The 12,745-nt window shown below is 44.2% G+C and overlaps 1 protein-coding gene across 1 annotated transcript in view; it reads left to right on the top strand.

The window, feature by feature from the left end:
* ELP2 (elongator acetyltransferase complex subunit 2) overlaps nucleotides 1–12,340 on the top strand; it is a 44,769-nt gene extending 32,429 nt beyond the window's left edge. The window contains 7 exon segments of the mRNA XM_081920039.1: nucleotides 34–106; nucleotides 1,158–1,350; nucleotides 3,385–3,506; nucleotides 6,846–6,988; nucleotides 8,482–8,595; nucleotides 12,045–12,188; nucleotides 12,190–12,340. Coding sequence (XP_081776165.1) covers nucleotides 34–106; nucleotides 1,158–1,350; nucleotides 3,385–3,506; nucleotides 6,846–6,988; nucleotides 8,482–8,595; nucleotides 12,045–12,188; nucleotides 12,190–12,229 — 829 coding nt within the window. The 3' untranslated portion in view covers nucleotides 12,230–12,340.
* The last annotated feature ends 405 nt before the right edge of the window (nucleotides 12,341–12,745 follow it).

Below are 12,745 nucleotides of genomic sequence, written 5' to 3'. Positions count from 1 at the left end.
CTTTTTACTACTTTGGCGTCTTTGTCATTTTAGGTATGGACATGGCTATGAAGTTTTTTGTGTTGCCTGCAATAATGCGAAAACTCTGATTGCCTCGGCATGTAAGGTAAGAAAAAGTAAAAAGCGGCTGTGAAATTTCGATCACAGTGATCTGGATGGCCTAAGTCATGTGAAAGAATCCTGCTGGATCAGACCAGAGGCCCACCAGCTAGAGAGTCTCACTAACTTGTGGCAGCAACTGGTGCTGATGGAAAGATGCTTTGGGAGAGTGATCTCATTGCGTGGAACTGTTCCTCTTTTTTTTTTTAAAAAAAATGAAGACATGTATCTTAAATACATCAGATGCATATTTTTAAAATTAATGTGCGGAGAGACTCCACAGGTGCAAATTAGTGGATGATTCCTCTTATAGGCTGTTCGTTGTACATGGGGCATGTTGATTAATCAGCAAAATCAAAATAGGTTTTTCGAAGGACGGGGCAAACCTGGCCATTTTATTGTAGAATGGTGTCCTGGGCCAACATATGCAGAACATGAGCTTCTGGAAGCCAAGGACTGTAAGAAATACAATCAGTTCTTGCATTGTAATAGTAGCGGAGTCAGCCACTTGTGGTGGTGGTCATTTTTTGAGAGGAAGAGTCGTTAAGGGAAGCTTTTCTGAAACACCTGCTTTGTTATGAGGCATTGCCCAAATCAACCAAATAAGTGTTTCTGGCATTTCCGTAATGCAAGCAAAAAGAGAAAATCAAGTGAAGTAAAGATTCCTGCCGAAGGACAGTTTGCAAAGTAAATATTTATTCATCCGGAAAAGATGAGTTCAGACTCACTATTTCCCCCAGCGCTTTTTGCTACTACATCATGCTGGCTTTATTTAGGAATCTTTTTGGCCACCCTTCATCGGCAGGCAGTCCCAGGGTGCGACCATTTAAAAACATAAAAGCAATTTAAACGGTAGTACAAAAGAAGAGTGGATAAATATCAACACCAACTGGAGCAACAATAAAACCACTGCAATAATGACATCAAGCATCCTAAACACAATCTTACCTGGCAAATGTCTCTGTAAATTGTTTATCTGCCCTTATGGTTGTTTTTTTTTCAAAGCTGCTTTTGTTCATTCTCAGTATTTATTCTCTCTCCATCACCCCGTTTTGCAGGCTTCTAAAAAAGAACATGCAGCCATTATTTTGTGGAGCACCACAACATGGAAGCAGATACAGAGCTTACCTTTCCACAACCTGACAGTTACACAGATTTCCTTCTCCCCCAATGATAAATTCTTGTTAGCAGTTTCAAGAGACAGGCAGTGGTCACTTTGGAAGTGTAACGACATCAGTTCAATGCAACCAGGTAAGCTAGCTAACAGTTGGTGTCACTGCTTGAAAACTAACGTTGCAGCTTTTTAAGGTGTGTTACGAATGAACACACAGATATCCATTTTGCGACTCTCTTTTAGTTTCTTCTTAAACTTCATCTCCTTTTGCAAACTTATTCTTCATATTTTGATTTACAAATCTGGCCTTCATCTTACAGTTTCCAGGGGAGAGAACGTTTGGACAGCAGAAACTTTCAGGCTGCTGATTCATGGCAATCCATTAACCAAATGAGGGTGGTGGAAGCTGTCTTGTTTTCTTCTTCCTGTTGGCCTTGGGTGTTTCTTGTGGAAAAGGAACTTTTGGACAAACGTACAGTATGTCTGTTTATGCCCTACTCTGATGAAATGGCAAAATAGTTTCCCTGCTCCTGACCATTATGGATTGAGCAGCGCTCAGGAAGCGGAGCAGTTGTAAAAGCTATAGCAACCTGTCTTCTTTTTTTAGTAGCAACTCTCTTGATAAAACGTTGTCGGACATTTCTCCTGTAAATACATGGTCCAGTAACATTTGACTGCTGAATGGTATCTTTGTATCCCATATGTAAAGGGATGGCATTCCAGGAGAGTTAACACTGGATGTTAAAGAAAGCTTGTAAATGTGCTGGAAGAAGTGGATATTATGTATTCTGTTCTATTGAACCATCTAAATATGAGTACAGTGGTGCCCCGCAAGACGAATGCCTCGCAAGACGAAAAACCCGCAAGACGAAAGGGTTTTTCGGTTTTTGCGACGCTTCGCTAGACGATTTTCCCTATGGGCTTGCATCGCTGGGGCTTTTAAAATGCTGGCGGGCGGCAGCGAAGCCTTTGCTGCCGCCCGCCAGCATTTTAAGATCGCCCCGGACAGCGGAAAAGTCTTCCGCTGTCCGTGGGCGATCTTAAAATGCTGGCGGGCGGCAGCGAAGCCTTTGCTGCCGCCCGCCAGCATTTTAAGATCGCCCCGGACAGCGGAAAAGTGACTGGGGACTGGGGCTTTTAAAATGCTGGCGGGCGGCAGCGAAGCCTTCGCTGCCGCCCGCCAGCATTTTAAGATCGCCCCGGACAGCGGAAAAGGCAGCGCTGCCTTTTCCGCTCTCCCGGAAAGGCAGGCAGGGGGGAGCAAAGACTTTTGCCCCCCGCCCGCCTTCGGAAGAGTTCCAGGACCTCTTCGCTGCCACCCGCCAGCATTTTAAGATCGCCCAGGGACAGCGAAGGATTTTTCTGCTGTCCGAGGCGATCTTAAAATGCTTAAAATGCTGCCCGCCAGCATTTTAAGATCGCCCCGGACAGCGGAAAAGTCTCCGCTGTCCCGGGAAGGCAGGCGGGGGGGGGGGAAGCAAAGACTTTCGCCCCCGCCAGCCTTCAGAAGAGGTCGGGGGACAGACTGTCCCCAGACCTGGTCTGAAGGCGGTTCGGTTTCCATAGGAACGCATTAATTGATTTTTAATGCATTCCTATGGGAAACCGTGCTTCGCAAGACGAAAAACTCGCAAGACGAAAAGACTTGCGGAACGAATTAATTTCGTCTTGCGAGGCACCACTGTATTGCTGTTCCTGACAGTCTTGTGGGATTTGGAAACGATTGCCAATTCTTTAACTGGTTTGTAGATTGTGTGTGTTTGGTGAGGTCAAATCTTCCCTAAAGAAGGCTATTTGAATGCAGTAGATCAGTTTTTCAGCTGGTGGATGCTGGTAGACACCCCCACCCCCCACCCCCAAACTCGCTAGCAGTGATGCCACTGTAGTTGCCCAAGCAGCTTCTTTTCCTTGATTGAGCAATCTTAGTAGATGATCTGAGTTGCCCCAGAAGCTTCTGCAGTTATGCAGAGGGCTGCCTATAGTGTTCAGAACACCAGGAAGTAGGAATGGGTGTGTGTGTGTCTGGATGCAGTTTGTGAGCCATCAGTTGGCCATCTGTACTCTGTATTACTGTTCCCTCCTTTTAAACTTTTACCCCACCATTTTCTGGGGCAAGGTCTGCCTGCAGGAATAAATCACAACGTTCTTCTGTTTCATATTTGTCATTCCAGACCCAGCTTTCAGCCTTTTTGCTTACACAAATCAAAGCACGGCTGTGCACACTCGCATCATTTGGTCCTGCGGCTGGACCCCTGATAGCAAGTATTTCATTACTGGAAGCAGAGACAAAAAGGTAAGTAAATAATCAGTTGCTCCTTACCCAGCTTCACAGAGTTAATTCACACAAATCAATATTTATTTATTAAAAGCATTTATACCCCACCCTCTTCCTTAAAAAGGGTGTCCAAGGCAGTGTTCCATCCATGTAATTGTTTAAAAAGTACAAAAATGTTTTTAAAAAACCAATACTTCACTCCTATTTGGGGAAAGAACCAAAGGAGCATGTTCTTGTATGTTTATGCGGAATGTGTCATTAAAATTAATATGCCTTTAAAAATTCATCCCTCAGTAAATTTGTTTGGCACTGAACTTGACTACCTATTTTTTATATGTAGGCATAATCTTTTACTGAAAGTCCTAATTCAATGCAGATGGAAGATGTTGAGTGTATTAGAAAGCAGAGGAGGAATTTTGCACAAAATATTATTTACCCAGCTGCTGTTAATTCTAACATGCTCATTGTTAGTGAGTATAGGACTGAAGCGAGATCTTGCATGTTAGCTTAGAAAGGTAATAGTTTTATGCAGTAGGAAGTCTCTTATAGCCATATTCTGCATACCATGATGGGGCAAGAACCTGCTTAAGTCATTTCTTTTGAAAAAGATGATGCCTGAATTCAGGCAGGGTGTACTACATTCATTCAATCAATCAATCAATCAATCAATCAATAAAATGTTGTATACCTAGGCAGTCCAAATTATGTGCCAAGTAATTAGAAATTTATGCTATCTGTGGATTCTGCAAATTGAGAAATTAGCATAAATTACCGTATTTTTTGCACCATAACACTCACTTTTTTCCTCCTAGAAAGTAAGGGGAAATGTCTGTGCTTGTTATGGAGCGAATGCCTGCGGGTGGTGGTGGTGGTGGGGATCTGCTGCAGTCGTGAGCAGAGGATCCATGGTTCCCCTTCCTTCCCTCCTCCGTGGCTCGCTTTGAAACAGCAAAGCGGGAGAAGAGCCACGGAGTGGGGAGGAGAGAGGGACAGAGAGCCTGCTTCTTTAAAGGAGCAAAGCGGGAGAGAAGAGGAGCCTGTCCGGTTGGTTCCTTTAAAGCAAGCAGGCTCTCTGTCCCTCCCTCCTCCCCACTCAGCTCGCTAAATAGCAGCAAAGTTTTTCAGCTCGCTAGTGGGGAGGAGGGAGAAAAGCAGAGCCTGCTTGTTTTAAAAGAGCAAAGTGGGAGAGGAGAGGAGCCTTCTCCCCTTATACCCCTCTTCTTCTTTATTAGCAGCATCCTTGTCCCTTGAGTGCTTTTCCTTCTCTCCCCACTTAAAACGTGGTTACAAAGCACGGATCCACATGGGCTACTCCAAACTCACTGTCAGATCACATGTCTGTGGCCACAGCATGAACCACAAAAATCATATAGCCACTGTTTCGTTTAGAATATTTTTTTTCTTGTTTTCCTCCTCTGAAAACTACATGCGTGTTATGGTCTGGTGCATATTATAGAGTGAAAAATACGGTACCTTATTTCAAATTATTTCTTATGAGAACAGGCGCGGTAGTTAGAGTGTTGGACTGAGCCTAGGAAGAAATCTGCACTGAATCTCACTTGTTCACCTTGTGCCAGTCATTCTCTCTTGACCTAACCCACGTCACAGGGTTGTTGTGGGAATAAAATGGGGGGGGGGGGGGAGAGAGAGAAAAAAAGGATGAAATTCTCTGGAAGCTGAATTCTGTGCTCCATAGCACATATTGTGGGTTTTCTATGCTCCTACAGAAGTGTAGCCATGCATAGAATCTTGCCCAGATCCTAAGAACTTGGTAATCATTTTAGTTTCATATCTGTGCATATGGTGGTCATCTGTGATAATTTAGTACAGTGCCATCAGTATATATAAAGCTTTCACAGTATAAGTGACAGAAAATCACTGTTCCTTGTTATAAGGAGCTTATAGTCTAAGGTTTGTCAGTGGAGAGAGAGCAGAGGAAGATTAGGGACGAAAGATGCAAGGATAACAGAAGATAAATGTGAGCAACTGTAGTTACACATACTCTGATTTCATGGTAGTTGGGAATGAAAAGTGAGTGGTGGTTGTCTATAATCAAATTTTTAAAGTGCAAAAAGTATTTTTTTATGGTAACGACTCTGTTTCTTATGCCTCTTCACGTATTGTCAGGTTCTGTTTTGCAGTCCCGGCTTAGAGTGGCTTTTGCCTTGCTGCTAACAAAGCGAACAAGAGCTTTAGATCTTGCCTTATTTATGTACCACTGGCTATAATAAGCGATTTTGTAAATTCCCACCTTCATATGGGGGGAAAAAACCTTCCATCGCCTTCGTTGTTATCCTTTCTTAAGCCCCCTCTTTTCTCTTTTTTTGCAATATCCTTTCTTTGCTGGTGGTGAGCAGCCCGGCAAAGAAGGTTTTCCAGATAATCCTTATCAGTTTTGTTTTTTGTACAGCAGTAGAACTTACTATGTGTTTTGTACACTGTTTGCTAACCAGCAGTGGCTTCCCAGAGCCTAAGCCTCTGCTCTAAAACTAATTTTGGACTCCATAAAGTACATCAACACTTGCGCTGGATTATTATTTTTAATCACCCCTGTAAACATTTCAGAATTGCTGTGAGCAAAGTTGGGAGCGCCTTCTTCTTTCTCCTAACTTCAGATTCCCCCAGAAGCTCCCCCACGCTTCACTTTTCAGTATGGCAAAAAAAGTCGACATATCATTTATTATTTATATGGGTTTATATCCTTCTGTGGGGACGCGGGTGGCGCTGTGGGTTAAACCACAGAGTCTAGGGCTTGCCGATCAGAAGGTCGACGGTTTGAATCCCCGTGACGGAATGAGCTCCCGTTGCTCGGTCCCTGCTCCTGCCAACCTAGCAGTTCGAAAGCACGTCAAAGTGCAAGTAGATAAATAGGTACTGCTCTGGCGGGAAGGTAAACGGCGTTTCTGTGCGCTGCTCTGGTTCGCCAGAAGCGGCTTAGTCATGCTGGCCACATGACCCGGAAGCTGTACGCCGGCTCCCTCGGCCAATGAAGCGAGATGAGCGCCACAACCCCAGAGTCACTCACGACTGGACCTAATGGTCAGGGGTCCCTCTACCTTTATATCCTTCTGTATCCCTTGGACTCAGGGTGGCTAACAGTTTTTCAATAGCATATATAGGTCTGTATTTTTTGGAGGGCTCACAACAAACCTGGACCCCAAACAAGAGAAGTGGTGGGGAGAAAAACAGGATTTTCACATACTAAATTCATCCCCAAACATTTTCCATGCATGGAGAACAGTTAGTTTCTCGCAGCATTGGGAAGAAACACTGCAGGGGTGGAAACTCCCACCTGATCCAAATGTGCAGTCCTCACTGTCTCATTGGCTGATACTCTGCTACTTGCCCTTGAAATAGGTTGTTATTTGGGGCGAATGTTGTTCAGCAGAGGAGAATAAAGAAAACGACCCGGGTGAGATCCAGCCTTGTTCGCCAGTCCTGGATGTTGGGGACTCTGTCACGGCCCTTAGTGCTAGTCATCTGCTTGCTCCTGATGGGAGGTATGTTGTGTCCTTAAAGAAGAAGCCATGTGCTCAGAAGCCGAATGTTCATGGTGATTGATTTCCTGAAACAGAGCCACTACTAGTGGCTTTTGTGGCCTGTGTTTCTTAGTTCGCCTTGTTGTATTTCTAACTCTTATTCAGACAGTCACTGGTTCTACCTGCCTCTACCCCTTCTAGGTGTTGCTCTACATGGGATGTACGTTGTAATATCCACAGGCCTGATTAACAAGTCTTAAAATGGTGGAAGGCTTAAAAGTTGCTTGTATGTGGTGCTGTGGGTTAAACCACAGAGCCTAGGATTTGCTGATCAGAAGGTCGGCGGTTTGAATGCCTACTACGGGGTGAGCTCCTGTTGCTCAGTCCCTGCTCCTGCCGACCTAGCAGTTCAAAAGCACATCAAAGTGCAAGTAGATAAATAGGTACTGATCCGGCGGGAAGGTAAACGGTGTTAACCGCCTCTCCCAGTATGCCCCACGGAGAGCCTCAAGGTCCATAAATAGCAACACCCTAGTGGTCCCGGGCCCTAAGGAAGTTAAATTAGCTTCAACCAGAGCCAGGGCCTTTTCAACACTGGCCCCGGCCTGGTGGAATTCTCTGCCTCATGAGACCAGGGCCTTGCAGAATCTGATTTCTTTCTGCAGGGCCGGTAAGACAGAGTTGTTCCGCCTGGCCTTTGGCTTGGAGCCAATTTGATTCCCTCCCCTCCCCCTCTTTCTTTTTCCTTTTTCCTTTCTCCTCCTGTGATGAGGCTGCATTTTAATATTTTAATGTTTCAATATTTTAATATATTTTAATCTTGTTTTTAAGTTGTATTCATTCAACTTGTTTTTATTATTGCTTGTTAGCTGCCCTGAGCCCAGCCTTGGCTGGGGAGGGCGGGGTATAAATAAAATTATTATTATTTATTATTATTATTATTTATTATTATTATTTATTATTATTTATTATTATTCTGTGCGCTGCTCTGGTTTGCCAGAAGCAGCTTAGTCATGCTGACCACATGACCCGGAAGCTGTACGCCAGCTCCCTCAGCCAATAAAGCGAGATGAGTACCGCAACCCCAGAGTCGGCCACGACTGGACCTAATGGTCCGGGGTCCCTTTACCTTTATGTGCAGTTTAGATGTGATGTCAAATATGTGGTGGTTGAGCTGGGATTATCAGCTTTCAGAGAGTTGGAAGGGATCCTGAGGGTCGTCTAGCTCAACTGCCTGCAATTCAGGAATCACAACTAAAGCATCCCTGACAGATGGCCATCCAAGCTGTGCTTAAAAACCTCCAAGGAAGGAGAGTCCACAGTCTACTGAGGGAGACCATTCCATTGGGGAACCACTCTTTCTGCCAGAAAGTTCTTCCTGATGTTTAGTCAGAATCTCCTTTCTTGTAACTTGAAGCCAGTGGTTTGGGCCTTACCCTCTGGAGCAGGAGAAAACAAGCTTGCTGACTGGGTAATGAGCTTTAATTACTGACAGAACTCTCCTTTTTCTATAGCTATATCGTTGCAATAGGCACAGAAAGTGGGAAGATTCACTTGTATAAATGGAAACCAAGCGACAAGAGGCTGCCACTTTCGGACTGGACCAAATGTGCTGAAACAGACAACAGGTAACCCTATCCCAAACCTCTTGTGTCTCAAAGCCACTATTTCACAGATGCCTTAGCATTTGGCTGTGTGAGGGTTCTTGCACTGGTTCTGTGAGGCCCCTTTGGCACCTGTTATAATGATGCCTTAAGGGACCTGCATTTGTAGAAACCCTTATTTATAGAGCTGACGCAGCATAGCTGCTAGAAATGTGAGCTGGGAATTCTCTGCTTCAGATTTGCCCCCAGCCAGTAGCTGAATTTTAATTGTGGCGAGCCATGATATCGTAGCAGCAAGATGTGCACTGGAGGGGATGCAGGAGCAAGGTGAAAATGTTGTGGATGCTTGTGTCTTTGTATGGTTGCTGTGGTCCCTTCTCTGCTTCTTTTTCAAGAACTGCTTAATTTTAGAAAGTGTTGCACAAGAGCTCTTCCAGACCCTGTTGCTCTAGGGGGTGCAAGAGGCAAACCATTTCTGTTGTTCTTAAACTTGTTCTGATTTGATTCCGGTTCATCTCAGTAAAGGTTTGTTAGCAGGTTCAGATGAATGTCATATAATACCGAATTCTCTGTGTGATAAGGCTAAAGGTCCCTGCAATACTTTTAATAATAATAATATTTATACCCCGCCCATCTGGCTGGGCCTCCCCAGCCACTCTGGGCGGCTTCCATAGAAACCAAAAATACAGTAAAATATCACATGTTAAAAACTTCCCTGAACAGGGCTGCCTTAAGATGTCTTCTGAATGTCAGGTAGTTGTTTATCGCTTTGACATCTGCTGGAAGGGCGTTCCACAGGGCGGGCGCCACTACCGAGAAGGCCCTCTGCCTGGTTCCCTGTAGCTTTGCTTCTCGCAATGAGGGAACCGCCAGAAGACCCTCGGCACTGGACCTCATCGTCCGGGCAGAATGATGGGGCTGGAGACGCTCCTTCAGGTATACTGGACCGAGGCCGTTTAGGGCTTTAAAGGTCAGCACCAACACTTTGAATTGTGCTCGGAAACGTACTGGGTGTTATATGGTCTCGGCGGCCACTCCCAGTCACCAGTCTAGCTGCCGCATTTTATCATTATTATCAATATATCCTGCCTTTCACTGCAGTTCCCAGGCAGTCATCCCTCAAGCCCTGTGGCCAGAACCAGATCTGCTTAGATTCAGGCCATACACTATCACAGCGGTCTTGGTTACTGTGTTACATATGCAATTCCTGGTCCATGCTTTTCGACTCATAGCTGATCCCAGAGATCAGCTTCCCCTGTACATCCTTGCACTCCGTTCATTTTCCTATAGTGAGAGGGAAGACAGTACAGCACAGGTGGAATTCCTCTGTGTATTGCATGAAAAAAATATCCTTCCCTCCTTCTTTCACTGCACTGTTATCATCATGGTCGGTTGCAGAATTATAGCAGCAAATGTCCTCTGTTCTGCCTATTTCCTTTCCCAGCCCTGGAAGAGGGCAGTGTGTTAGCAATACTTGGCCTTTATATAGCACTTTCAGAGCACTGCACATTACATTATCTGGTTGTAATCCTTTCAGTAACCTTGTAAAATGGGTCATCATTCTGACGATATTACAGATTTGAGTGGTAGGAGGCAAGTAGCTGTGAACCAAGGACTCCCTGGTTTGTAGCCCCAGTCTCTTACTGTAGCTCTTATATTAGAAGCTTTAGCCCATATATAGAATTCAGTTGCCATTCTTGTTGTGCATGTATCCCCATATCACCCCTTTAAAAAAATTATACCCATATTTGGAACTAGCAACCTGAATTTCAATTCTGATACAACTAAGCCTTAGATAAAAGATGGAACGAAACTTAGCTCTGGAATCAGTTACTACAGTTGTTTGCAGCTATATGCATACTGGGTTAAGCCTTTCCAAATCAGATGCAAATAACTTGATGTGCTTGCGTGTGCAAGCTGAACTTTAAAGACCTCAATGGGACATGTAGAAATGCATATAGGGTGAATTTTTAAAAGCTGAAATCTGATGGGAGGGAGGAATATATAGTTGGAGTCAGTTTTATTAATATAATACATGATCTGCCACATTTGTGCTCAAAGCAATTTGCAGACAATAATTTTTTAAAATAAAATAGTGCAATACTTAATAAGAATTATAGTATCACTACTGCATGAACAATGAATAGAGGAGGCACATCCATGCTGATTTCAAGTTCTGTGCCTTTGGGATCTGGCTTGTTAAGGCCCCATGAGACCATGAATGTTTGAATCTCTCACTATGCCATTAACTTTTCCATTTATCTAGATTGGCCCAAAGGGCTTACTAGTGTACCAGCAGCATCTGTTCGCCCTTCAGATGGTTTGCCCGGCTCCACATAACATCTCACACACACAGCCCAGAGCCCTCTGGGACATCTCTTGCCAGCACAGTAGCTAGATAAGACTTTACAGAGTTCTGTTGGCATACCTTGACTTCTGTATGTCTTGTTTGTTTCACCAAACAGTCTTTACATTTATTAAGAGTTCAATGTTTCAAATTGTCAGCTGTAGCTACTTAATTCTTGAACAAGTTTACCTGCTCTGGTGCCAACAGAAGGAGATTGAATTGGAGCTAATATTTGCTTTTATTTGAGTTGTTTACTCTGTGGAAGAACATGTCTGTAGTTCAAAAAGCATTGGGAAATGTGAATATTAGTTGGGCAATTAACATTTTCCACACGTGCATCTGACTGCAGTTGTTTGCGCACCCGGATTTTGCCTTTCGATGCGGCGGCTAATCATAGTTCAGTGGTTAGGATTGCCCCTACAAACCTATGGGTCAATTACACCATCCTGTCCTGATTTTTGTTAATAATAATTTGCTGAGATAACCATATTGGTAGCCTGTTGGTGGCCCAGAACTCATAATATGAACCCATAGTTTGTTTATAAACTTTGGTTTGGAAGTAAGGCATTAACAACAGGTTGCCAATGTGGATGTCATGGTAAACTGTGATTAGTGAAAACTAGAAGTGAAAATTAATTGGGGGGGGGAATTCACACCCTAAAAGGGGGAGAAGGAGTGAGTGAGCACATGGGCTTTCAAAGGCACCCCTGACTATCAACCCATGGTTTGGCATCTTTTCCCTTGAGCTGCTGTACTCTCTGACACTTGCTTCTCTTTAAACTTTCTAAGTGATGTGTTTTGTAACTTTTTGTTAAGAAGCTTGCATGGCTAATGGCAACGTTTGACCTGAAATTACAGCGGAAATAGGTGTATTTCTGTTTGAATTATTTATGGGATGAAGCGGAGAAATGCCACTTGAACTCAGAATAGCTCCAGCATCTTTAATATCTACAGGCAGTGACAAGTTTAGTCCCCCCCCCCCAAGCTGGCAGCGCTGAAAAGGAGTGCACTAATTAGCTAAATGCTGACGTTTGGAATTGACAAAGTCCAGCTGAGTTTGACATTTTGTGGTTGCGAGAGATGAATTGGGTTTCCTTCCCCCCTAATAGCTTCTGTCTTTTTGCAGCCAAAGCCACACTCTTGTTGTCAAGCAGCTGTGTTGGAGAAAGTGCGTGGGCCGCGCTGGGCAAGGGACAGCGGAGAGCAGCAGGTGGCTGCAGCTGGCGAGCTGCGGGGCCGACTATTCTGTCAAGATACTCAGCATTAACAGAGACAGTCTTTAAGCAATTTACTTTTGACCACACTTCGTGAAATATGTCAATAGTACCTGTTTTCTGAACTTTTTTTTTTTAAAGCACTTTTTTTCCTGAAAACTATGTGTCTACCTGGAGCTTAATTATTAAAGCGGTTTGTATAAAAACATGTGTTTACTATTGGCCTTCCCTCATGAAAAGGTTATTCTCCACGGGTACATCGCTGTCCTTTGCTAGCGTTTTCCTTGCGATAACCATCTCCCTAGAGCAGAAGTGGTTGGGGCAGAACGGACTCACTTCTTTACCTTCTCGGAAATTACATTCCTGTTTAAAATTGCCTATTCCCCACCCCCCATTGTGTTCAACATCATTTTCATTTGTGGTTCTAGCCTGGGCCTCCACAAAGTTTTGTCTCTGAATGTGCCTGACCCTCAACCAATGCAGGGTTTTTGTTTTAAAATCATTTTGGTCGGGATGGAAAATGTCAGGCTCAGGGGCTGCATTTTGCCCTCTGCACCTCACTATTTGATTCTTAGTACTCTCCCATGGCCCTTCCCAGCCATATCCCTGCTTG

Source organism: Podarcis melisellensis, assembly GCF_964234715.1.
Source record: "Podarcis melisellensis genome assembly, chromosome: 7".
NCBI lineage: Eukaryota > Metazoa > Chordata > Lepidosauria > Squamata > Lacertidae > Podarcis > Podarcis melisellensis.
Note: the sequence above shows the minus strand (reverse complement) of the source record. Positions and strands in the feature narration are given on the sequence as shown.